Raw genomic sequence first — 27,774 nt, 5'->3', positions numbered from 1 at the left:
GGGGTCATTGTCCTGCTGGAACACCCAACTGCGCCCAAGACCCAACCTCCGGGTTGATGATTTTAGGTTGTCCTGAAGAATTTGGAGGTAATCCTTCTTTTTCATTGTCCCATTTACTCTCTGTAAAGCACCAGTTCCATTGGCAGCAAAACAAGCCCAGAGCATAATACTACCACCACCATGCCTGACGGTAGGGACGATGTTCCTGGGATTAAAGGCCTCACCTTTTCTCCTCCAAACATATTGCTGGGTATTGTGGCCAATCAGCTCAATTTGTTTCATCTGACCACATAACTTTCCTCCAGAAGGTCTTATCTTTGTCCATGTGATGTCAGATGGACAAATCAGGCTAAATCAGGCTAGAATTAATGTTTTAGAATGGCCTTCCCAAAGTCCTGATTTAAACGTGTGGACAATGCTGAAGAAACAAGTCCATGTCAGAAAACCAACACATTTAGCTGAACTGCACCAATTTTGTCAAGAGGAGTGGTCAAAAATTCAACCAGAAGCTTGCCAGAAGCTTGTGGATGGCGTATTGCAGTGAAACTTGCCAAGGGACATGTAACCAAATATTAACATTGCTGTATGTATACTTTTGACCCAGCATATTTGGTCACATTTTCAGTAGACCCATAATAAATTCATAAAAGAACCAAACTTCATGAAGGTTTTTTTTGACCAACACTCCTATCACTCTATCACAAAAAAAAACAAGAGTTGTAGAAATGATTGGAAACTCAAGACAGCCATGACATTATGTTCTTTACAAGTGTATGTAAACTTTTGACCACGACTGTATATATATATTTGAGGTAGATCACATCAACTTGGTCATTTGATAAGTAGCACGCCTGCTGAAAAAGTGTGGGCACACCTGGTTTACATGTATAACTTTCTCCAATGCTGCCGCAGAAACACTATTTTCCAATGTTGTAAAAATATGTAGAATAAATATTAAATTTCAACATTTCTGTCAACAAAGATTTGCGTCAGCCTGCGACACATTTCATTCAGCACAGAGTGGTGTCAGGCAGGTGGCTGTTGCAAACAAAACAGATACCTGTGCAAGCAGATATTGTCAAACATGAAAAACATCAAATCCAAATACAACACTCGCCTCACATATAAGAGATTGCAGTGTACTATAGCTAATATAGACACTTACATCATGTGTAGCTTTCATTATAAAACTTATATATATATGGCTTTTAATTTTTGGCGGCTCCTGACGATTTGTTTTTTGTCCAATATGGCTCTTTGACCATTTTAGATGGCCGACCCCTGACCTATACAATTTCATTTGTCATTTATTTATTTATTTCAAGCAATGACATAAAAAAGTACAAAGTTGACAACACGTAATAATATAAATTAAGTGGGAAGAAGATAATTTATTCAATCCCACCCCCAGTTCTCCATTCAGTGATTATTCACATGAGTTTCACTCTTACTTTGTTTAAGGATTATAATACAGATGTTGTATCATAGTGGCATTACCACAGGTAACAATAATTATTACACTGTAACAATAATTTGTATCAACAATGTAGGAATAATGAATATACTGTACCAACAATGGTAATAGACATCATAGCAATAATGGTAAGGAAACATTGAGCACATGTGAACACTTTGAGACAGAGTACAGCAGCAGGTCAAATTAAAGACCCTCATCTCTACATTTGAACCAGACCCCATGTTTGTATAATAGTTTAAATCGATTAATAGTTTGGCATTGCTTGTGTTGTAAGTCCAGTTTGTTCCATAGCTTTACTCCGCATACAGACACACAAAAACGTTTACGAGTGGTTTGAGCTCTCGGCAATAACAAATATCCAAAGCCTCTCAAGTTATGAGCCTGCATTCATCTTATAAAAAAACTTCGTAGATTAGGCGGCAATAATTTGTTAAATGCTTTATATAAGATTATTAATGTATTATATTTAACAAGGTCATCAAATTTGAGCAACTTTGATTGCATAAACAGATTATGAGTATGTTCTAAATAACCAACGTTGTGAATGATCCGTACTGCTCTTTTCTGTAATATGATCAGAGGATGAATTGTGTTGTGGTAAGTATTCCCCCATATATCAACACAGTATGTAAGGTATGGCAGTACCAAGGTGCAGTATAGAGTACGGAGTGCATTTTCATTGAGGTATAGTTTTGCTTTGTTTATAATTGAGAGGCTTTTGGAGATTTTTGTTTTAATGTGTCTGACATGAGGTTTCCATGATAGTTTACTATCAATTATTACTCCCAAAAATGTATTCTCATTTACAATTTCAATTTGGGTACCATCAATACTTATTTTCTGTTCAGACTTTATGTTGCGATTTCCAAACATCACTATCTTAGTTTTATTTATATTCAAATATAATTTATGTGTCCATCCATTTTTTTTACTATGTTTAGTTCTGTGTTTACTGTATTTATGAGCTCATTATAGTCATCACTACTGTAGAATATATTTGTGTCGTCTGCAAATAGTATAAATTTCAGTACTTTGGATGTATTAAACATATCATTAATATATACATTAAACAGTTTTGGCCCCAACACGGACCCTTGGGGGACACCACAAGCAATGCCAAGAGTATCAGATAAAAATTGACCCATTTTCACAAACTGTACCCTTCTTGTTAAATAACTGCATATCTTTTTTGCTCCAGTGCATTAGTAATTTCTTCAATGGCTTCAGTTATCGCCATTGAGGTTGTTCGTTTGGACCTAAAGCCATACTGACCGTCATTGATTATATGATGCTTCTCAAGAAAAGATTCAAGTCCAGAGTTAAATAGTTTCTCTAAGATTTTTGAGAACTGAGGCAAAAGAGAGATTGGTCTGTAATTGGTGAAAGCGTGTTTGCAGTCACTTTTGAAGAGCGGAGTTGCCTTAGCGATTGTCATTTGACTTGGAAAGCAGCCAGTCTGGAATGATAGGTTACATATATAAGTTAAAGGTCTTACAATATTCAGTATAACTTTTTGAACCAATATCATGTTGATATTATGGCAGTCAGTGGAGCACTTACTTTTACACTTCCGCACAATGTTTGTCACTTCCTGCTCATTTGTAGCTGAGAGGAAGAATGACGAAGAATTCTGTTCAATAGTTGATTTTGAAACTCCATTGTCTGGTATATCAACAGCCAATTTAGGACCAACATTTACAAAAAAACTATTGAACTTATTCACTACATTACTCATATTATAATCTTCACCGTTTTCATCAATAAAGTAATCAGGATATGTCAACTTTGAATATCCTTGTTTGATTAGACTATTCAAAACATCCCAAGATCCTTTTATATTGTTTTTGTTTTCATATATATTTTTTTTAATAAATATAACCGTTTGCTTGTTCTTATAATATCAGTTAATTTATTTTTGTACTTCTTGTATCATTGTTCGACTTCTTTTGTTTTTATTTTGATGAAAAGTTTGTAGAGATTGTTTTTCTTTTTACAGGCATTAATTATCCCTTTTGTGATCCAAGGGCTATTTTTATTTTTTCCTTTTATAAAATATTATTTCACGGGGCAATGTTTATTATGCAGGGAAGTAAAGATGTCTAAAAAATTACAATAAGCACTGTCCACATTTGGTTCTCTGTATACTGAAGTCCAATCCTGAACTGCTAAACTATTGTTTAGGGCACAGATTGTTTCCTCAGTTGTTATTCGTTTAGAGATTTAGAGATTTTTGCCAGTGTGTCTTTGGTTTTTGAAAATGGAGATATCCACCGATGTAAGTAAAGTCTCAAACTCCAAACAGGTCATTTAGAGCAAGTTTGGAAGAAGACAATATTGTTTTAATAATATCTCTGCCATGCCCCCGAGGTATTTCATATTTTCTGGACTCATGGGGATTCCAAATACACAAAAACAGGTATCCACGGATTAAGGAAAGTTAATTTTGCATTATACATTTATAATACAATATTTTGAAATAATTTCCCAGAAACCTACCTGCCATATGATGTATCTCCGAGAATGAATACTTTTGTTTGAGTAGTTCTCTCTACCTCAGCTGCAACGGCAGTGGAGTCATGCAGGAGGTCATCAGAAAACTGCAAGGCTACCTTTAATATATAATGACATATTTCAAAACACAATTGTCATGTGTGTCTACCCTCAATGTATAATCCAACACACAGTTGTCATGTTTGTGTACATTAGAGTATATTTCAAAACACATTTATCATGTCTGTGTTGTACATTTTGTCAAAGAATGTTTCTGTAAAAATGTATGTCTTTACCTTCTCGAAGTGATTCTGACAAATGAAGTCACAGGTCTTATTAACCTGATACAATTCATCAAGCTTGTCCAGAGGAGTTCGTTTCTTCACTTGGACGTCAAACTGACGCAGCATTGCAATTTCCGAGCTGCTACTGAATGCATCAGCCATGTCTACACAGGAAGCACTGCAATCATGATAAGAATGACTTATAATGGTTACGTTTCCAGTTAAGTTTAACCATACGTTGACAACTTTAACGTTGTTTAAACGCAGTACGATCAACTAATTGGGTGTTTTGTTAACAAGACACTGACTTAATTACAATTCACAGCTATTACTTACGTTCTTTTGGTATACTTCGCTTATCGGCAAATTTTACTCTATCCGTCTCCAGTTGTCGTGTTATGCTTCAATTTGTATGTACAACAACCTTAGAAGAGTGTTCAAATTACATTAACTAAGTATTAGATTTGCTAAAAAGTAATTTTGACCTGCACATGTTTTATCGACGACAGCACGGCACACTTCCGGTTTTTCTTCTTCATATGTGCAGTTATAAACAGCTTTTGTCCTTTTAGGTGTTACCGCTGCCACCTTCCGGATTGGAGTGGGAAACGGGAACAAGCCAGTATACCCCATAGACATCTTAGTGTTTAGACTTCCGTTTCCTCTTTTTTCAAAATAATAACATGAGAAATGTGGCATTGCAAGTATAAACAAAATTAATCAGTTATACAACGTTTTTAAACGTCAGTTCCAAAAATGATTACGTTATAATCGGCATTACATAAATGCCTGGCTAGAACGCACATATTAGAATAATTTCACTAAGGTCAGAATTGTTTTATTTTAATTTGAAAATCAAACACATACTGTATTTTCGGTTGTTAAACACAAGATGTAGCCAAATGTTTTCTATTAATTATCAAATCCATTACTACATGTTTAAAACTACACTAACATAATTAATATTTCTAAAATGACAATTTTGTCCACATTACTCTGTCAAACTTGAAAAAAAAAATAATTGTAATACAACTTACAAACATGTGGTACAAATAATTTAAAATCAGAACATTGTATCATGTTGGCAACAATACTATTAGATCAAAATTAAAGTCAACATTATGAGGGATTGACTGTATAAAACCTGACCCAGTCACCATAAAAATATAGCAAAGAAAATAAAAAATACTTTATAAATAGAAAACGTCTTCAATCAATAATTTCATTTATGCATTATGTTTTAAGCAATAACATGATACATGTGTTTTGTTTTATTTTTGCTAGGACATGTTTTTACATTATTCATGCCATAATGATAATGGATTAGATTTGTATAGCACCGTTCTATTAGACACTCAAAGGCAGCGCTTGCAGAGAAGCGAGAACCCATCATTCATTCACTCCACATTCACACCTGGTGGTGCTAAGCTACATTTGCAGTCACAGCTGCCCTGGAGTAGACTGAAGGAGGCGTGGCTGCCAGTTTGCTCTTACGGCCCCTCTGACCACCACCCATTATTCATTCACCAGTGTGAGCGGCACTGGAGGCAAGGGTAAAGTGTCCTGCCCAAGGACACAACGGCAGTGATTTGGATGGAAAGAGGCGGGGAGCGAACCTGGAACCCTCAAGTTTAAGGCACAGACGCTCTACCCACCATGGCATGGCAGAGCAGTACTTTTTCATGGAGTTAAATTCTTTCTCCGGGTGCTTCCAGCCGTCCTCATCCTATCCTATAGTATCTGTAAAAAGGAGTGGACTAAAATCTCTCCTGAGATTCAAACCTGCCAAATTCTGTACTCGCCAACAACACTAAGTAATCACTTTTTGTTTTGGTATCAATGCAAATCCATTTAAAATTTTTAATTCATGTCTCTGTTCAAATAATGTTACTGAAAATATGCAATGTGTTAGGATTACAAAACAAACATGAGATGAATGTATATTTTTATTACAGTATAATATATTCATACATATCAAAGTAAAACTATAATATTTCCCAGTACATTAAACAGGTGGTGCTCAAATTTACCTCCAAAAACCTTCCAAGAAGACAACAGTTAAGAATGATTAAAATTTTGTTTACAAAATGATTCTGTGATAAAAGATGAATGTACTTTTACATCCAAATACGATAGAAACCTAAAACCACAGTGAGACAAGTGAACACTGAACCTGTAGAAGAAGAAAATAGATCATATTAACTTTACAATATTCTAACAACACAGCGTCTACAGTACATGTAATTACCGTATTATAATTCAGTAGTTGGAATACTTAAAGGGGAACTGCACTTTTTGGGGTGGATTTTGCCTTTCGTTCACAATCCTCATTAGAGACAAGACCATGGATGTATTTTTTTCAAATGCATTCTAACTCGTAAATAAACTTAAATAAAAGTCCACTTACAATGGCGCCAACGGGAGGTCCTGTAGTCCGCCTATAAATAACCATCCAAAAACCACCAAAAATACTCTATTTACATTTTGTGACCTGAATTTTAACCAAGTATTAGTGATATTGTTAATAAAACCGCTAATGCAAACAAACTATGTATAGCAGCGCCATGACCACTTGACAGCATCTGTTGGTGAGCTGCTTTCTCACCTCGTAGCTTGTGAACATTTATTGTAGATCATAAATAATGTCTCTCACCTTGATAGTAGAACGATGAGGACATTATCCAACAAGTTGGCACACTTTGACAGCCAATTTAAAGCAGACAATGGCAAAAAAAACATGAAAAGACGCTTGGTTACACCCTCCCTTTTTGTTCACAAGGATTATTTTCTTGCCACACTTGACATTTGTCACGCTTATATTTTCCCATTCACTACTCTATTTATTTTGTTCATAATAATAAACCTTTTTTCTCGCGGCTTGCCGTAGTTCAAGCAACTCTAAATGACTGACAGAAATAACCACTCCCAGACCAATTTATAAGTTCTTGTGCTTAAATCTAACCAACCTCGGAAGGCACCACGCAATGTAAACCAATCAACAGCGACGTAAGGCAGGTCTTGACATCTCTATCTTTCACACACACCTCAGTGCAGTGTTGTCAACTTGGTGACTTTCTCGCTAAATCTAGTATCTTTAAAACTCCTCTGAGTGACATTCTTTCTCAAAAGCGACTAGCGACAAATCTAGCGACTGTTTTGGAGACATGAAAGCGCGTACAAGTGGTGCTGCCGTGATTCTTTCCTCACAAGCGTCTACTGAATGTCTGTTCTTTGACAGACAGCTTGTACTGAAAACACATTTTGTTGTACTTTTAAGTGCAATGACAATAAAAGTTTCAATCCAGTCAGAGCAGAGAGGAGACACACCCACTCTATGCAAAGCTGCCTCTGTTTCTGCCTTGGTTTACAGAGTGATGAGTAAATGTAAATGTTTAATCACTGTCACGCTTCAAATAAAAACAAACCTACTGTTTATGTTAATGAGCCAAACAATACATTTGGTTTGTTTGAGAATATCACAACGCTTAAAAGTATCAGTAGAATGGAAAAAAAAAGTTGACTCTATATGCTTAACTGTTTCATTGTATCCATTAAACCATATCTTTACAATCCGCAAAGTATGTGAAAATACAGTCGAAACATCACAAAATGCCACAATTTCAGACGGCCATTTATAATATTCCGCTCCGAATGTCTTCGGCAATTTCCATAGTATGACGTCACGATGGGAATGCTTCTGCACTCTGACCATATCAGCAGATCAGTCATAATGGAAATATGCAAACATTAGAAAGAGATGTACTGTCTATCATCCACAATCCCTATGTAAGAAATTAACACATTTTTAAAATTTGTTTATGCATTCCAAGTTGTAAATAAATGAATAAATAAAAAGTACACTAACAATTGAGTCAATGGGGGCTATCTATTCTGCCCAGAAAACCTTTAAATACCCATCCAAAACCTGCCAACAATACTCTATTTACATATCGTGACCTGAAAATTAACAGAATATTAGCGATAATGTTATTATAAGCGCTATGGCAGACAAACAATTTTTAGCGGCACAGAGAGCTAACAATAGCTTATGCTCCTGTACTGCGAGCCGGCCGGTGTCCTGCTGTTGCTGCATCGCGTCTCCACCGTCTCGGCTCGTCAAAGTTATTCTAGATTATAAATCAGGCCTCTCATGTGAGTTATTACTAATTCTTCATGGAAACGGGAAGATATAGACATCCTATCAGTCGTCATCACAGTGAGAGCAGACATTGTACAGTAAGTCATAGTTTTATTATGTTTGTAGTTTGTATTCCTTATTTAGCACTTAGCAATACTGCTACATATTGCTATAGTGTTTCACTAAAGCAGGATCTGTTAAGCACAGCTTCTAAAACTTGTAGCTCTCCCTACTTAGATTGAGGATAAAAAATATAAGGTTCTGGATCACCATTTGTGCCAAAGTAATCGTTGGGTCTCACAAAGTCTGCATTATTTGCATTGTTGTTGATGGGGGAAGGGATCAGGGGTTTCCCCCTCCATATCACGGATCACGTGACTGGCTTGCTCAATATCTTCTCAAAATGGCTCGAGAATCTCCGTGAGATTGATACTATTTTGATCATATCTTTTTATTTGCAAACTTTGTAAATAGATAAACTTTGTCATACATCAGATATATAGCTTCAATTAAAGGCAACTTGTTTGACCATTCTACTGATATTTTAAGTCTTTTGATCAAATTTGATCCTCTTACATTTAACAATGTAGAACAAAGAAAAATAGAATTAAATTAGGAATCAACAGAAGATAAGTAATTTAAAGTTGTAATGATTTTTGTCTTCCTCTCTCCTACAGCGTCCATTGGAATCAGTTATGCAAATGAGGCAATGGTGTCATCTATCAATTTCAAGCAACTTTTATGACAGTCAATAGCTACTTTCCTTAATAAGGAGTTGGCAACACTGGAAAATCATGAGGGATCAGATAAGACTGATTACAATGAGGAAGGAGTGTAGAAGAAATACAAATTGAGAACTCAGAGACAGAGTGTGAGACAGAAGAGCTAGCAGAGAAAACAGTGGAGATTATTTTATTTTGAATTTCTGCTTAATTAAGACTAGCATCACAAGGCCACAGTGCAGGGAGAGCTCCTGGTGGTAACGACATCAGTCTTAATGTATAAATCAATGTTAAAACAGGCCAAATCGGTGTTAAAAAAAGACACATTTTTTAAACGCATTCTGCCACTAAAGTCTCACTCTTGTCATTTTCTGAAACTTGGCAGTCCTGAATATGAGTCATTCTTCATCTAAACGGGAATGTATAAATATCCTAACAGTCGTCATCCTAATGACAGCAGACATTGTACAGTAAGTAATGTTTCATAATATTTGTTGGTTCTCATGAAGTCTACAGTGAGCAGTAATCAGTGATGTTGTTAAAAAAACAAAACGAACGTAATGTGTTTTTTAAATCAATGCGCCGCGTATGCTTAAAATGAGCAAAATACGTAAATATTAAATGTTATTATAACTAGGCCTGTAACTACATTACATATATACTGACAGCATGTATATAAAACCTTAATGGGGGAATTTGGATGTTTTTAAACGCTTTAAAAGGAGAATAGAGCGACTGTAATGGGCTCCATTGTAAACAGACTTTTGATCGCATGTATTTTCTAGTTAAAATGCATAAACAAGAAGCAGAAGGTGTTCTTGTCTTACAAAATGATTGTGAATGATAGGCAACATTTAGAAAAAAGTACAGTTAAACAATAGACAAAGCTTGTTTTTGTTAACATAGTGTAAAAGTAAAATAAGCTGATTTTTGAATATATATTATTAGATTTTCTGTGTAATCTAAAACACAACATTAAGATGTTCACGTTGTAGTATTTAGTGATTTTTATTGATTGATATAAGTATCTTAAATGCACAAAATATATCAAAGCGTCCTCACATAAATTTAATGTCTCTAAATTTGAATTTGCAGGGGAAAAAAAGTATTTATTAAAATCATTTTTACCTGCAAGATATTTGATGGTGTCCAGTTTGTGCGACTCCAACATGGTTTTCAAACCTGCAACTTCAGTGTCTATTTTCATGTTGGTCTGAGTCAGGTGACGATCTTGTTCAGCAGTCTAAGAAGGAAAACAAACAGGATGACATTTAATGTATTTTGAATTTGGGAGTACCGTACTGTGTTTTATTCTACATTTTCAAGTGCTATTACAGTATGTGTATGCAGAAGGGGATCTACTAAGATTTTCCTCTTTTCCATTATAAGTTACTTTTGATCGCATTTATTTACTATTTAGAACATCGTCATGTCTTTCATAATGTTTATGAATGATTGGCAAAATTCCTAGTAAGTGCAGTTCCCCTTTAAGTTATATTTTTGTTTGATTTGTTTGCTGAGTCATTGAAGTATAGGCTGGGGTAACTTTATCTCTACCAGGGGGTTATGTATTTGCTAAGTTTTACAGTTAGTTAGCAACAAAACTCAAAAAGCTATGAGAGATTCCGGATTTTGATCAAACTTTTAGGAAATGTCAGAAATGGAAAAAGGAATATGGAAATTATTTGATTTTTGGTAATGACCGGATAAGCGTCTGGATTAAGGATTTGTCTTAAAGAGTTCTTTACTATTAGATTAAATTATCTGGCTGAGGTCTTTGCTCTCAGAGTGCTTGACTAGTTTTACACTTAAATTACAACAATTTTTTTGTAGTTTTAAGATTCACATTTCAACTATTAAAATTGGACTTCATGAAATTTATGGTGAGTCTTTTACCAGTTTTGCTGGTTGTGTGAAAGCATTAAAAATATATCAATCAAAAGCAGTATTTGAATAAGCAGCAGCAGTATCATGTTATGTGATTCATGATGTGTTTAATTATGAAATTATTATCAGAATATTTATAATACAGTAAACTCCTCTCTGAGCTGCCCCCTTAACGTGGTAGAGGAGTTTGCGTGTCCCAATGATCCTAAGAGCTACTGTATGTTGTCCGGGGGCTTCTATGCCCCCTGGTAGGGTCTCCCAAGGCAAACTGGTCCTAGGTGAGGGATCAGACAAAGAGCAGTTCGAAGACCTCTATGATGAACACAAACAAAGTACCCAGATTTCCCTCGCCCGGACGCAGGTCACCGGGGCCGCCCTCTGGAGCCAGGCCCGGAGGTGGGGCACGATGGCGAGCGCCTGGTGGCCGGGCCTGTCCCCATGGGACCCGGCCGGGCACAGCCCGAAGAGGCAACGTGGGTCCCCCCTCCAATGGGCTCACCACCCATAGCAGGGGCCATAGAGGTCGAGAGCAGTGTGAGCTGGGCAGCAGCCGAAGGCAGGGCACTTGGCGGTCCGATCCTCGGCTGCATAAGCTAGCTCTTGGGACGTGGAACGTCACCTCCCTGGGGGGAAGGAGCCTGAGCTAGTGCGTGAGGTGGAGAAGTTCCGGCTAGATATAGTCGGACTCACTTCAACGCCCAGCAAGGGCTCTGGAACCAGTTCTCTTGAGAGGGGCTGGACTCTCTTCCACTCTGGCGTTGCCAGCAGTGAGAGGCGACGGGCTGGGGTGGCAATTCTTGTTGCCCTCCCGGCTCAAAGCCTGCACGTTGGAGTTCAACCCAGTGGACGAGAGGGTAGCTTACCTCCGCCTTCGGGAGGGGGGACGGGTCCTGACTGTAGTTTGCGCTTACGTGCCAAACGGCAGCTCAGAGTACCCACCCTTTTTGGATTCACTCGAGGGAGTACTGGAGAGTGCTCCCCCGGGTGATTCTCTCGTTCTACTGGGGGTCTTCAACACTCATGTTGGCAAAGACAGTGAAACCTGGAGAGGCATGATTGGGAAGAACGGCCGTGTTTTGATATTGGACTTTTGTGCTCGTCACAGATTGCCAATAACAAACACCACGTTCACACATAAGGGTGTCCATATGTGCACTTGGCACCAGGACACCCTACGCCGCAGTTCCATGATCGACTTTGTAGTTGTGTCATCGGATTTGCGGTCTCATGTTTTGGACACTCGGGTGAAGAGAGGGGCGGAGCTTTCTACCGATCACCACCTGGTGGTGAGTTGGCTGCGATGGTGGGGGAGGATGCCGGACAGACCTGGCAGGCTCAAACGCATTGTGAGGGTTTGCTGGGAACGTCTGGCAGAGTCTCCTGTCAGAGAGAGTTTCAATTCCCACCTCCGGAAGAACTTTGAACATGTCACGAGGGAGGCGCTGGACATTGAGTCCGAGTGGACGATGTTCCTTACCTCTATTGTCGAGGCGGCCGATTGGAGCTGTGGCCGCAAGGTGGTTGGTGCCTGTTGTGGCGGTAATGCCGTCAAGCTGAAGAAAGAGTCCTATCGGGCTCTTTTGGCTCATAGGACTCCGGAGGCAGCAGACAGGTACCAACAGGCCAAGCGGTGTGTGGCTTCAGCGGTCGCGTAGGCAAAAACTCGGACATGGGAGGAGTTCGGGGAAGCCATGGAAATGGACTTCCGTACGGCTTCGAAGCGATTCTGGACCACCATCCGCTGCCTCAGGAAGGGGAAGCAGTGCAATGTCAACATCGTGTATGGTGGGGATGGTGTTCTGCTGACCTCGACTGCGGATGTTGTGGATCGGTGGAGGGAATACTTCGAAGACCTCCTCAAGCCTACCAGCACGTCTTCCTATGAGGAAGCAGTGCCTGGAGAATCTGTGGTGGGCTCTCCTATTTCTGGGGCTGAGGTTGCAGAGGCAGTTAAAAAGCTCCTCGGTGGCAAGGCCCCGGGGGTGGATGAGATCCGCCCGGAGTTCCTTAAGGCTCTGGATGCTGTGGGGCTGTCTTGGTTGACAAGACTCTGCAACATCGCACGGACATCGGGGGCCGTACCTCTGGATTGGCAGACCGGGGTGGTGGTTCCTCAAAGTAAAGCCGCTGCTCCTCCACATCGAGAGGAGCCAGATGAGGTGGTTTGGGCATCTGGTCAGGATGCCACCCGAACGCCTCTCTAGGGAGGTGTTTCGGGCACGTCCGACCGGTAGGAGGCCACAGGGATGACCCAGGACACGGTGGGAAGACTATCTCTCCCGGCTGGCCTGGGAACGCCTCGGGATCCCCTGGGAGAAGCTGGACGAAGTTGCTGGGGAGAGGGAAGTCTGGGCTTTCCTGCTTAGGCTGCTGCCCCCGCGACCCGACCTCGGATAAGCGGAAGAAGATGGATGGATATATTACAGTAACAAGAATGCAGGTTGGCAGCAGATATACAATACAAGGTTGCTCTATGAGGTATGAAAAGGTGATACCAAAACATTGTTATTAATAACATGTACAAACCATTTCTAGAATGTCAGTGCGAGTTTCCAAAAGTTTCCTCTCATGATCTACTTTCTGAAAATAAAAAGCAATGATTAGTATCTTTTATTTTACACTCAATTCATCATACAACCAACAACTGACCAGTTCTTTCACACGAGTCTTCTCCAAGTTCATGTCCAAAAGAGTGTCTGAGCGGATTTTATTCATCACATCCTGAAATAGACAAGGATCTTACATCATGACAATAATACTACTATAATGTTTATTATTATTTATGAAGATCTGAACATCAGAATAAATATTGTTTTACTTACAGCTAGTTGGACTTTAAGCTGCAATAACTCGATCTTCAGCTTCTGGAAGGTAAATATTCAAACGCTTCAGTCATTTGATATGTGTTGTTGTGATGTATCAATACTGTAATATTATTCATATTCCACAATTAGGTAATCAAAATAGTGAAAGCAATATAGTTTTTAGTTGGGTTTATGTGATGTGCAGCTCTTATTTTGTAACCTGTCACAAATAGATTTAATGTTAGCTTGTCATGAACACATGTACAGTAAACAATTTCTTTTTCGCGAAAAGCGACACATTTGGTGAAGATTTTATGTGACTAAATCTAAGAGAGTGTGAAAAGTGTGTTGTGGTATTTCATTGCTGTAGTATGACAAAATGTTTATGCTTGTGTTCAAGTTGGTTTTCTATTTGCTGGAAGTATAAAGCAGTGTTTTTCAACCTTTTTTGAGCCAAGGCACATTTTTTTAATTGAAAAAATTCTGAGGTACACCACAAGCAGAAATCATTAAAAAACGAAACTCAGTAGCCGATATCGGCAAAAAAAAGTTGTTCTCGCAATTGTTGGATATGAATTTAAATCATAACCAAGCATGCCTCACTATAGCTATTGTCTCAAAGTAGATGTACTGTACTACGACCGGACCTGTCACATCACGCCTTGAATTATCTTGAGTTTTTTGGTGTTTTTCTATGTGTAGTGTTTTAGTCCTTGTCTTGTGCTCCTGTTTTGTTGGTATTTTCCTGTTGCAGTTTCATGTCTTCCTTGAGCGCTATTCTCCACACCTGCTTTTTTTTTTCGCAATCAAGACAATTTAAGTTGTGCGGACGCTTTTCTTCTTTGTGGGAACATTGTCGATTGTCATGTCATGTTCGGATGTACTTTGTGGGCGCCGTCTCTGCTCCACACACTGTAAGTCTTTGCAGTCGTCCAGCATTTTGTGTTTTGTTTACTTTGCAGCCAGTTCAGTTTTAGTTTAGTTTTGCATAGCCATGCCTAAGCTTCGATGCCTTTTCTTAGGGGCACTCGCCTTTTGTCTATTTTTGGTTTAAGCATTAGATACCTTTTTACCTGCACGCTGCCTCCTGTTCCGACATCTACAAAGCAATTAGCTACCTGCTGCCACCTACTGATATGGAAGAGTATAACATGGTTACTCTGCCGAGCTCTAGACAGTACAGACACTCAACAACGGCACATTATTTACGGATTACAATTCCTTGTGTGCAAAAAATATTTATTACCCAATTAAGTGAAATTACATAATCTCCCACGGCACACCAGACTGTATCTCACGGCACACTAGTGTGCCGCGGCACAGTGGTTAAAAAACACTGGTATAAAGAAAATTATGTTTTTGTTTTACTTTTACATCTTATGGCAAATAAGTGTTACTGTGAAATAATAATGTATGATGAAAAACAGTATCAATGAAACATTGTGGGTGTTTTGAATAAGACACTGACAGGAAAAACATGTATTGGTCTTTTTAATGAGCAGCGGGTGCTTCTGTGGCTCTTTACCCCCTCTAAAATCAGTGGAGTTAGTGACATAAAAAAGTAGAAAAAGTATCAACAGAAGACAGTTTATTTGTAGTTGTAAAAATATTTATGTTTTTGACTGACTTTTTGTCACAAAGTTATTCCTCTTCAAATTTACATGCACAAGGGTCATGGCCAAATATGCAAAATAGACGACGAGGCAAGTCCGGCAACTCAAGTTAGAACTGTTGCAGTTTTATGTTTTATGATTACATTGATATTGCAGTATGTCATTGTTCATTTAACACAATAACTAATAAAGTGTGATTAAATCAAATTTTACCCAGTATATGAAGGTTCTTAACTTCACTTTTCAGGACAAAAATCATATTTACCTCATTCTCTGCCAGTAATGTGGAGAACTCGCTCTTCTCCAGGATGATCATATCTTTCTTTACAGCTGCTATCTGAGACATTACACGCTGCAACATAATCTCCTGAAGACAACAATTAAATAATATCACTATTTATCCTAAGACAACAAACAAATATCATTACTTATTCTAAGACAACAACTAAATAATATCATTATTTATCCTAAGACAACAATTACATATCATTATTTATCCTAAGACAACAATTACATATCATTATTTAATCGAAGACAACAAATAATAACATTATTTTTCTTAAGACAATTAAGTAGTATTATTTATTTTAAGACATCAATTAAATAATATAATTATTTATCCTAAGACAACAATTAAATATGATTATTATTTAGGTTAGGTTACTTTATTAGTACCAGAAGGTAAACTTGTTTTGCAGTCAGCAAGATCAGGACATCCATTAAAAGATATAGAAAAAAGTAAAATCTTTTAACACGCAATACAAAGACCTACCACATAAGCGTTATAAACATTGGTAAGATTCTAAAATTGTACATGTACTGAAAGTTCCCCATAAAAATTTTAAAAAATATAAAATCCCAATCAGATAAAATTTGGGACAAGCCAGAATAAAACACCATAAATACAAGAATTAATTACACTCAAATAAATACAGGCAAAAGGAGGTACTACAACTTAATGGTAAATGGTAAATGGGTTGCACTTGTATAGCGCTTTTCTACCTTTTTTAAGGAACTCAAAGCGCTTTGACACTATTTTCCACATTCACCCATTCACACACACACATTCACACACTGATGGCGGGAGCTGCCATGCACGGCGCTAACCAGGCCCATCAGGAGCAAGACTGAAATGTCTTGCTCAAAGACACAACGGATGTGACTAGGATGGCAGAAGGTGGGGATTGAACCAGTAACCCTCAGATTGCTGGCACGGCCACTCTCCCAACTTCGCCACGCCGTCACTTATTTAGTTCTGCGATGGCAGCTGGGACAAAACTGCATCTGTACCGTTTTGTTTTGTCTCTTGGGACTAAAAACCTCCATCCAGATGGGAGAAGCTGAAAATGGCTGTGGGTATGAGATACATCAGTTAAAATGGAGGAAGCTATCCTCACTACGTGTTTATTGTAGAGGGTGGCTGGAGACAACTGAGACTTACCAATTGATTTACCTGACATTTTAACAATTTAAATTAGGGATTTTTTGTCCTTTAGTGACAGGTGAACCATGGGACCAGGGAGAAAAGACAAAACAGGTAAAACATGATCGTGATGGTCTTGTCAACATCAAAATGAGACAGTTTTCTCAAACAGAACAAACGCTGGTGAGCCTTTTTACACACTGCATCACAGTTGGATTGGCACAAATAAGTTAAAGTCCCAACAATTGTCACACACACACTGGGTGTGATGAAATTTGTCCTCTGCATTTGACCCATCCCCATGTTCACCCCCTGGGAGGTGAGCAGCAGCGTGAGCAGCAGCGTGAGCATCAGCGTGAGCATCAGCGTGAGCATCAGCGTGCGACGCGCTCGGGAATAATTTGGTGATTTAACCCCCAATTCCAACCCTTGATGCTGAGTGCCAAGCAGGGAGGTAATGGGTCCCATTTTTTTGTAGTCTTTGGTATGACTCGGTCGGGGTTTGAACTCACGACCTCCCAGTCTCAGGGCGGACACAAATGGCATTCTGGTCACCTTCTGTGACACAGAAGGCAGCACAAATGGTCACAAATGGCATTCTGGTCATCTTCTGTATTTGTTTACAACTCAATGGAATGCTTACGTGGGGGATTCCGACAATTTTGGACTGGTAGTAGTCGATACACAGCGATCGTTCTGCCACACAATACCTCAATGCTAACGAGGGGAATTTACACATCAACAACTGTCGTTGCTTTGACATTTTGGATTGCTTGTTTGCATTAAAACAGTTGTTTTTCTCACTACGATAGGGCGAAACCATCCTTGCCCAGGCACACCCTCCTGGTTTTCGGACTATAAAGGGTTTTGGCACCAGCCGCTGGACTAGAGCTGACCAATCTAAGCCTATGAGCATGAACTGAAGCCTCCTCAGATGAGCAGCCAAACATCTTCCAAGACAAACCAAGCAGTCCAGTTGCAATCGATTGAATGCCCTGAGATACCAATAATAACAATTAAAGGGTACCATTATTTATCATTGTTTTACAAGCATTGGAATAAATAAATAATAATATGATAAAGTTATTTTCATCTCTGGCTATAAGCTAATGCTAGCAAGTTAGTCGTAAGATAAATTATGCTCGGAATTGAAAGCATAACAAAAAGCGGAGACACTCCTAGTATCTCAAAGTACCAAAAAGTTAAAGTACCACTATAATAATAATAATGATACTGATAATGCTAGCGATAGGCTATAGGCTACGGTATGGAGGCCTAAAAATCAGATCTTACCTGCTGCACTTTAGTGACCATGTCAGAGTAGATGGTGTCCATGTTGGAGTTAGTCATCTTCACTAACACTTGAACCAACACTTCAGCTTGCTGAGTACTGAAGTCTGTAAAAGAAAACAGAAGAGAAATGACAACACAGCAGAAAAACAATAACAACAAAGAAGGCTCACACCATTTTCCTCAAAGAGCCGAACCACCGCATGAGTATCAAAGAACAGCTTCCGTCCTTTGGGAACATCACTTTTTACCTCCAACTGGATGCCGCTGACAGAAGTGTGCTCTGAAATCACAATTAAAAACATGCAGGTCATCACTTTTCAACATTAACTTTGTTGCTTACCTTGTTAGCTAACCTTTGTCTTTGTGTCTACTTTTGTTTTAAGGTGGTGGAAGAAGCACCTTGAAGAGGTATTATGTGTAAATATGATGTCCTTATTATGTCAATACTGCCAAACCTCTGGGCTAATATTTCTCATCCAAACATTTAAGGACCGTGGTTGCAAGAACAAGAGGTAGCTTGGGAGCACAACACCTGATTTGTAGTAGTACTACTTGTAATAGTAGTAGTAGCAGTAGTAGTAGTATTAGGTAGAAGCAGTAGTAATAGTTGTTGTTTTTGTAGTTATAGTAGTAGTACAGTAGGTAGTGGTAGTTGTAGTAAGAGTAATAGTAGGTAGTAGTAGTTGTAGTAAGAGTAATAGTAGGTAGTAGTAGTCTTTTTTGTAGTAATAGTAGTTGTTGTAGTAGTACAGTAGGTAATAGTAGTTGTAGTTGTAGTAGTATTACTACTACTACTACTGGTAACTACTACTACAAGTAATAGTCGCAGTACTAGTAGTATTTGTAATAGTACCAGTAGTCGTAGAAGTAGTACTTGTAGCATTAGTGGTAGTAGTAGCAGTAGTAGTGGTAATATCGGTAGTGGTTGTGGTAGTACTAGTAATAATAATGGTAGTAGTAGTAATATCGGTAGTAGATGTGGTAATGGTAGTAGCAATAGTAGTGCTTGTAGTAGTAGTAGCAGGGTTGTTGGTACCAGTATTAGTGGTAGTAATAGTAGTAGCAGTTGTGGTACTAATGGTAGTAATGGTGGTAGTAGTAGTAGTAGTAGTAGTAGCAGTCGCAGTAGTTAAAATAGTAATAGTAGTAGTAATATTAGTGATTGTAGTAGAAGTAGTAGTAATAGTAGTGGTGGTCCAATTCAGACATTAAGTCTTTTTTACCACAAAAATACTACAGCAACTGCAAAAATATGCATCGTAAAATCAATCAGAATCAGAATCAGAAGTACTTTATTAATCCCGGAGGTGAAATTAAGATTTTCAGCACAATCCCATTCAAGAGCAGACAAACATTACAGGGAGACAGAACAGGATCGCTGACGGGTCTGCCAACTTCCGGCGCCCCTTACAAAAAAGGTGAGAAACAGGTAAACGCTGGGGAGGCAGGGGGAGGGGTACAAATACAAAAATACCCTGCATTGGTCCGTTGTGGTGAAAAAGGAGCTAAGCCGGAAAGCAATTTACCGGTCCATCTACATCCCTATCCTCACCTATGGTCATGAGCTTTGGGTTATGACCAAAAGGACAAGATCACGGTACAAGCGGCCGAAATGATAGTTACACACACGTTTGTGAGAAAGGAGATGATTGCGCTGCAGCTCTGTCTTACGTATGCTTGTCAACATATATGGAGTGACAAAAATACAAATATCAGACATACCGTCGATTCAGCAATATCATTTTATAATTTTATAGCTGCTGGATGAGTTAAAGGGCTGATTAAAACAAATTAAATTAAAGCATTTTGTGTCTGCTGGTGGGTTTTTTGGATGACTTTTTCATATAGAGATACATTGTTAACATATCTCCTATGTGAACGTCATTTATTTGATCAAAACTTGCTAAATATTTTATATAAAGTCCAGTCTGGGTTTATTTTGAAGTGAAATCAATCAGTGAGTACAACAATCACTCATCTTTGCACATATTTTTGACCTGATCACTGACGTCTCGTTCAGCCTTAAGGCGCATGTGCGCTCAAAATAAATTGTGTGATTTATCTGCCTTGATTACATGATTAATACAATTATTTTTTGTGATTAAACACATGACTTAACTCATTTTGACAGCCCTAAGTAAAATATTATAGAGCAACAAGCTAATGTTATCGTGAGAATGAAACCAATGATCATAATTACATTTCATAGCAACAAGCTTTCGTAATAATAATGCAAAGACTACAAAATAATCCACAAAGTAACAATGTAAATGTGTCAATCCCCACATGCAGTAACAGAGGAAACACTAGATCAGGGGTCACCAACCTTTTTGAAACCAAGAGCTACTTCTTGGGTACTGATTAATGCGAAGGGCTACCAGTTTGATACACACTTAAATAAATTGCCAGAAATAGCCAATTTGCTCAATTTACCTTTAACTCTATGTTATTATTAATAATTAATGATATTTACACTTAATTGAACGGTTTAAAAGAGAAGAAAACACGAAAAAAATGACAATTAAATTTTGAAACATAGTTTATCTTCAATTTCGACTCTTTAAAATTCAAAATTCAACCGAAAAAAAGAGAAAAACTTAAAAAAAGAATTTGTGGAACATCATTAGTAATTTTTCCTGATTAAGATTAATTTTAGAATTTTGATGACATGTTTTAAATAGGTTAAAATCCAATCTACACTTTGTTAGAATATATAACAAATTGGACCAAGCTGTATTTCTAACAAAGACAAATCATTATTTCTTCTAGCTTTTCCAGAACAAAATTTTTAAAAGAAATTAAAAAGACCTTGAAATAAGATTTAAATTTAATTCTACAGATTTTCTAGATTTGCCAGAATAATTTTTTTGAATTTTAATCATAATAAGTTTGAAGAAATATTCTTCGTCGAAAAAACAGAAGCTAAAATGAAGAATTAAATTAAAATGTATTTGTTATTCTTTACAATAAAAAAAATAAATTTACTTGAACATTGATTTAAATTGTCAGGAAAGAAGAGGAAGGAATTCAAAAGGTAAAAAGGTATATGTGTTTAAAAATCCTAAAATCATTTTTAAGGTTGTATTTTTTCTCTAAAATTGTCTTTCTGAAAGTTATAAGAAGCAAAGTAAAAAAAATAATGCATTTATTTAAACAAAAGAAGACCAAGTCTTTAAAATATTTTCTTGGATTTTCAAATTCTATTTGAGTTTTGTCTCTCTTAGAATCAAAAATGTCGGGCAAAGCGAGACCAGCTTGCTAGTAAATAAATACAATTTTTAAAAAAGAGGCAGCTCACTGGTAAGTGCTGCTATTTGAGCTATTTTTAGAACAGGCCAGCGGGCTACTCATCTGGTCCTTACGGGCTACCTGGTGCCCGCGGGCACCGCGTTGGTGACCCCTGCACTAGATTATTTAAAAAATGGCTAAAATTATTTTTAAACAAACCTCAAAGTCATTCCTTCCGAAAAATAATGTTTGAATAATAACTTATCTTCTTATTTAGGACATTTGCTCACTAGTTTAAATTAATATTATTTAATAAAAAAATAAAAAACATTACATAATGCAACAATACAAATATTGACAGTCTCATGATTAAGGGTGTATCGGATCGATATTGGCGTTGTGTTTGTCATGTGTTTTCTATGTTTATCTAACAAATTAGTGATTTTTTTGTGTTGTTTATATTGTTGAATTGATATATTGTTATTAAACACTGGGATTACTACTGAGGCTTCGGGGGCAAAACGCCCAAGAATGTATATGAAAGACTAGTAGGTTTTAGACTTTTGTTTACTCGCTACTACCTCTGCCAGGAGTTAAGTATTTGCTTTGTTTTTTTTTTTAGCAAAATACAGTAGTTGAAAAAGTTCTGGGCATATTTTGAAGAAACTTTCGAAGCCATACCAAAATGTTCTACTGTATTGTCCAACAACTTGTTTTACATATGACGTCACTCAAATGTTTACGAATGTTTAATTAACACTGCTACACAATAATGAATGTACTAAAATGCATTCCATGAGCATGGATGTACAGTTTATACATTACCTCGCGCAGACAAGTGCATCGCTCGGAGCCCAAATTGTTGCTTTTCAAGGTGACTGCCGGATGAAGAAGTCATCAAACTTGACGAGCAGCAAACACAAGTACAACTGCGCTCCGTCGTCCAAAAATTGGACGACCGACAACAACAAAAGTTGACTCTGTCTTGAATTTTGAAACGCTTGTCATTGTGTTTAAGAGCAAACACTCTGAATCTCATGTGGCATTGTTTAAGGATCATTGTCAAACTACTATAATGACTGGATGTTTGTACTTCCGCCTGTAACAGTCATCAGTTGTGCATATCCGGTATTTTCTTTCAAAATGAAGAATAATGTATAATAAAAACACAATCACTTTCTCTCAATTAGTTAACCAATCTATTCATCAATTAATTTGCAAATGTTTATGATTTACAACATGCGATGTTCTGTTGACATATTTGCACGTCTTAAGTTGTAAACCGACATTGCTGTGGCCCGCCCACTAGAGAGCGCTTTAAGTTCATTTGTTGTTTTGTAGTTGGCAGAAGAGCGCTGAAAAATTATAATTAATAAATAGAAAAATATTAATTTTAACATTTGTACCAAAGATTCACAAGTTGCCCAAATAGACTATAACTTATTTTCCGTGTCAATTGAAGTTACATTTTGAAACAATACGTTATTTCCTCTTTGGAAGTACTCATGCGTATCTGGTGTTTCCTTCCAAAATAAAGTGAAAAATAATATTTTGCCTGATAAAAGTGAAACATTTAAAATGTTGTCAAAGTGTAGGGAATCTTTGAATAATGAAAAAATAGCAATATGTCACAACGTTAGTTGTAACGTATATAAACATTTTCTTTTTGACTTCTGCAATTCAATATAAATTGTAATGTAATATTTGGTCCAATTAAGTATTTCACAGTTGTACTTTTTCTTTAATGAGTCATGATTTTATTTTTGGTGATGAACAAAGGCCAAATGATTATTTTTAAACTGATAATTGTTGAGATCAGCATTAAGAACATGAGTTAACCTTATTTTATTTTTTTTCCCAAGATGGTGCTGCTGTATTGGCTGCTGGAACTCTGTGCTCTTGTGTCATCCTTTTGTGTTCCTGATGTTTCCCTCTTGTTTTCAGGTGGGGTTTTTTGCCTTTTGGTTCGGGATGTCTCCTCTCTGAGCTGCCACCTTACCGTGGTAGAGGAGTTTGCGTGTCCCAATGATACTAGGAGCTATGTTGTCCGGGGGCTTTATGCCCCCCGGTAGGATCTCCCAAGGCAAACTGGTCCTAGGTGAGGGATCAGACAAAGAGCAGCTTGAAGACCTCAATGAAAGATAAAAACAAGGAACCCAGATTTCCCTCGCCCGGACGCGGGTCACCGGGGCCCCCCTCTGGAGCCAGGCCCGGAGGTGGGGCACGATGGCGAGCGCCTGGTGGCCGGGCCTGTCCCCATGGGGCCCGGCCGGGCACAGCCCGAAGAGGCAACGTGGGTCCCCCCTCCAATGGGCTCACCACCCATAGCAGGGGTCATAGAGGTCGGGTGCGAAGTGAGCTGGGCGGCGGCCGAAGGCAGGGTACTTGGCGGTCCGATCCTCGGCTACAGAAGCTAGCTCTTGGGACGTGGAACGTCACCTCGCTGGGGGGGAAGGAGCCTGAGCTAGTGCGCGAGGTGGAGAAGTTCCGGCTAGACATAGTCGGACTCACTTCGACGCACAGCAAGGGCTCTTGAACCAGTTCTCTCGAGAGGGGCTGGACTCTCTTCCACTCTGGCGTTGCCGGCAGTGAGAGGCGACGGGCTGGGGTGGCAATTCTTGTTGCCCCCCGGCTCAGAGCCTGCATGTTGGAGTTCAACCCGGTGGATGAGAGGGTAGCTTCCCTCCGCCTTCGGGTGGGGGAACGGGTCCTGACTGTGGTTTGCGCTTACGCGCCAAACCGCAGCTCAGAGTACCCACCCTTTTTGGATTCGCTCGAGGGAGTACTTGAGAGTGCTCCACCGGGTGATTCCCTCGTTCTACTGGGGGACTTCAACGCTCATGTTGGCAGCGACAGTGAAACCTGGAGAGGCGTGATTGGGAAGAATGGCCGCCCAGATCTGAACCCGAGCGGTGTTTTGTTATTGGACTTTTGTGCCCGTCACAGATTGTCCATAACGAACACCATGTTCAAACATAAAGGTGTCCATATGTGCACTTGGCACCAGGACACCCTAGGCCGCAGTTCCATGATCGACTTTGTAGTTGTGTCGTCGGATTTGCGCCCTCATGTTTTGGACACTCGGGTGAAGAGAGGGGCGGAGCTTTCTACCGATCACCACCTGGTGGTGAGTTGGCTGCGATGGTGGGGGAGGATGCCGGACAGACCTGGCAGGCCCAAACGCATTGTGAGGGTTTGCTGGGAACGTCTGGCAGAGTCTCCTGTCAGAGAGAGTTTCAATTCCCACCTCCGGAAGAACTTTGAACATGTCACGAGGGAGGTGCTGGACATTGAGTCCGAATGGACCATGTTCCGCGCCTTTATTGTCGAGGCGGCTGATTGGAGCTGTGGCCGCAAGGTAGTTGGTGCCTGTCGTGGCGGTAATCCTAGAACCCGTTGGTGGACACCGGCGGTGAGGGATGCCGTCAAGCTGAAGAAGGAGTCCTATCGGGTTCTTTTGGCTCATAGGACTCCTGAGGCAGCGGACAGGTACCGACAGGCCAAGCGGTGTGCGGCTTCAGCAGTCGCGGAGGCAAAAACTCGGAAATGGGAGGAGTTCGGGGAAGCCATGGAAAACGACTTCCGGACGGCTTCGAAGCGATTCTGGACCACCATCTTCCGCCTCAGGAAGGGGAAGCAGTGCACTATCAACACCGTGTATGGTGAGGATGGTGTTCTGCTGACCTCGACTGCGGATGTTGTGGATCGGTGGAGGGAATACTTCGAAGACCTCCTCAATCCCACCAACACGTCTTCCTATGAGGAAGCAGTGCCTGGGGAATCTGTGGTGGGCTCTCCTATGTCTGGGGCTGAGGTTGCTGAGGTAGTTAAAAAGCTCCTCGGTGGCAAGCCCCCGGGGGTGGATGAGATCCGCCCGGAGTTCCTTAAGGCTCTGGATGCTGTGGGGCTGTCTTGGTTGACAAGACTCTGCAACATCGCGTGGACATCGGGGGAGGTACCTCTGGATTGGCAGACCGGGGTGGTGGGTCCTCTCTTTAAGAAGGGGAACCGGAGGGTGTGTTCTAACTATCGTGGGATCACACTCCTCAGCCTTCCCGGTAAGGTCTATTCGGGTGTGCTGGAGAGGAGGCTACGCCGGATAGTCGAACCTCGGATTCAGGAGGAACAGTGTGGTTTTGGTCCTGGTCGTGGAACTGTGGACCAGCTCTATACTCTCGGCAGGGTCCTTGAGGGTGCATGGGAGTTTTCCCAACCAGTCTAAATGTGTTTTGTGGACTTGGAGAAGGCATTCGACCGTGTCCCTCGGGAAGTCCTGTGGGGAGTGCTCAGAGAGTATGGGGTATCGGACTGTCTGATTGTAGCGGTCCGCTCCCTGTATGATCAGTGGCAGAGTTTGGTCCGCATTGCCGGCAGTAAGTCGGACACGTTTCCAGTGAGGGTTGGACTCCGCCAAGGCTGCCCTTTGTCACCGATTCTGTTCATAACTTTTATGGACAGAATTTCTAGGCGCAGTCAAGGCGTTGAGGGGATCTGGTTTGGTGGCTGCAGGATTAGGTCTCTGCTTTTTGCAGGTGATGTGGTCCTGATGGCTTCATCTGGCCAGGATCTTCAGCTCTCACTGGATCGGTTCGCAGCTGAGTGTGAAGCGACTGGGATGAGAATCAGCACCTCCAAGTCCGAGTCCATGGTTCTCGCCCGGAAAAGGGTGTAGTGCCATCTCCGGGTTGGGGAGGAGACTCTGCCCCAAGTGGAGGAGTTCAAGTACCTTGGAGTCTTGTTCACAAGTGGGGGAAGAGTGGATCGTGAGATCGACAGGCGGATCGGTGCGGCGTCTTCAGTAATGCGGACGCTGTATCGATCCGTTGTGGTGAAGAAGGAGCTGAGCCGGAAGGCAAAGCTCTCAATTTACCGGTCGATCTACGTTCCCATCCTCACCTATGGTCATGAGCTTTGGGTTATGACCGAAAGGACAAGATCACGGGTACAAGCGGCCGAAATGAGTTTCCTCCGCCGAGTGGCGGGGCTCTCCCTTAGAGATAGGGTGAGAAGCTCTGCCATCCGGGGGGAGCTCAAAGTAAAGCCGCTGCTCCTCCACATCGAGAGGAGCCAGTTGAGGTGGTTCGGGCATCTGGTCAGGATGCCACCCGAACGCCTCCCTAGGGAGGTGTTTAGGGCACGTCCGACCGGTAGGAGGCCACGGGGAAGACCCAGGACACGTTGGGAAGACTATGTCTCCCGGCTGGCCTGGGAACGCCTCGGGATCCCCCAGGAAGAGCTGGACGAAGTGGCTTGGGAGAGGGAAGTCTGGGTTTCCCTGCTTAGGCTGCTGCCCCCGCGACCCGACCTCGGATAAGCGGAAGAAGATGGATGGATGGATGGATGGTTCGGGATGTTTCTATTCTCAGTTCCATTTCGAAAGTAATGGAGAAAATAGTTTATGAACAGGTCGATAGTTACCTTGCCACTAATAAACTCATGTACAAATTCCAATCCGGCTTCAGAACTAACCACTCCACTGACACAGGCCTTCTCTATCTGACCGACCACATCAAACATGAGGTGGATGCGGGCAAATACTGCAGCAAGGTCATGCTGGACCTTCAGAAGGCCTTTGACACCGTTAACCACGCTATACTGTTGGATAAGCTCAGAGCAATCGGATTTAACAAAACCTCATGGAGCTGGATGCAGTCTTACTTGGAGGGGAGGGAACAGGTGGTAGAGGTGAACGGCACCGTGTCTTCCCCCCCCCTCAGTGAGCTGTGGAGTCCCCCAAGGCAGTATAATGGGGCCTTTACTGTTCCTAATATACATAAACGACTTGTCATCGGCATGCGACTGTGTATTGCTCTTGTTTGCGGATGACTCGGCCCTGCTGGTATCAGACAAGGACAAGTCACAGGTGGAGAAAATCCTCAGTGCTGAACTCTGTAGAACATGCACCTGGCTCGCTGACAACAAGCTATCCATACACTTGGGTAAAACGGAATCCATCCTATTTGGGTCCCACATCAACCTTAAGAAAGTCAATGACTTCACTATAAAAGTGGGTGACGTTGTTATCACCAGGAAAGATGAGGTCACCTACCTAGGTTCTATTCTAGAGGATAATCTTTCCTGTGATAAAATGGCAACCAAGGTAATCAAAAAGGTCAACCAACGAACGAGATTTCTCTACAGAATCTCCTCCCTGGTCAACAAAAGCACCATGAGGATTCTGGCGGGAACTCTCGTTCAACCCTTTTTCGATTACGCATGCACCTCCTGGTACCCTAGCACCTCCAAAAACCTCAAATCAAAACTCCAAACATCCCAGAACAAGCTAGTCAGATTACTTCTAGACCTCCACCCCAGATCCCACCTCACTCCTACCCACTTCTCCAAAGTGGGCTGGCTCAGGGTGGAGGACAGAGTAAAACAACTTGCACTGAGCCTAGTCTATAAAATCCGCTAC

The 27,774-nt window shown here is 40.3% G+C and overlaps 2 protein-coding genes across 2 annotated transcripts in view; both read right to left on the bottom strand.

Annotated features, from left to right (window-relative positions):
* dph2 (diphthamide biosynthesis 2) overlaps positions 1-4,976 on the bottom strand; it is a 30,800-nt gene extending 25,824 nt beyond the window's left edge. The window contains exons 1-3 of the mRNA XM_062021501.1: positions 4,588-4,976; positions 4,264-4,429; positions 3,974-4,086 (exon numbers count right to left, since the gene is read on the bottom strand). Coding sequence (XP_061877485.1) covers positions 3,974-4,086; positions 4,264-4,413 — 263 coding nt within the window. The 5' untranslated portion in view covers positions 4,414-4,429; positions 4,588-4,976. The remainder of the gene's footprint in view (positions 1-3,973; positions 4,087-4,263; positions 4,430-4,587) is intronic.
* A 1,214-nt stretch (positions 4,977-6,190) lies between these two features.
* On the bottom strand, positions 6,191-22,453 carry mcur1 (mitochondrial calcium uniporter regulator 1). The gene is made up of 9 exons (XM_062021494.1): positions 22,185-22,453; positions 18,304-18,411; positions 18,132-18,235; positions 15,681-15,782; positions 13,821-13,862; positions 13,648-13,719; positions 13,525-13,578; positions 10,240-10,354; positions 6,191-6,424 (listed from the first exon to the last, which is right to left on the bottom strand). Exons 1-9 carry the CDS (start codon positions 22,417-22,419, stop codon positions 6,369-6,371), a joined length of 888 nt encoding a protein of 295 aa, XP_061877478.1. The 5' UTR covers positions 22,420-22,453; the 3' UTR covers positions 6,191-6,368.
* Positions 22,454-27,774: the final 5,321 nt, after the last annotated feature.

This window comes from Entelurus aequoreus, linkage group LG15, assembly GCF_033978785.1.
Source record: "Entelurus aequoreus isolate RoL-2023_Sb linkage group LG15, RoL_Eaeq_v1.1, whole genome shotgun sequence".
In the NCBI taxonomy this organism is placed as follows: domain Eukaryota; kingdom Metazoa; phylum Chordata; class Actinopteri; order Syngnathiformes; family Syngnathidae; genus Entelurus; species Entelurus aequoreus.
Note: the sequence above shows the minus strand (reverse complement) of the source record. Positions and strands in the feature narration are given on the sequence as shown.

Bases quoted from the DNA above. Each gene is read 5' to 3' on its own strand.
- mcur1 (XM_062021494.1), bottom strand. From the start codon at position 22,419: ATGATCCTTAAACAATGCCACATGAGATTCAGAGTGTTTGCTCTTAAA. The intron at 18,412-22,184 runs GTAATGTATAAA...TTGTGATTTCAG, and splicing joins GATGCACTTGTCTGCGCGAG to AGCACACTTCTGTCAGCGGC. The intron at 13,863-15,680 runs GTAAATATGATT...TTTACCTTCCAG, and splicing joins CATTACTGGCAGAGAATGAG to AAGCTGAAGATCGAGTTATT.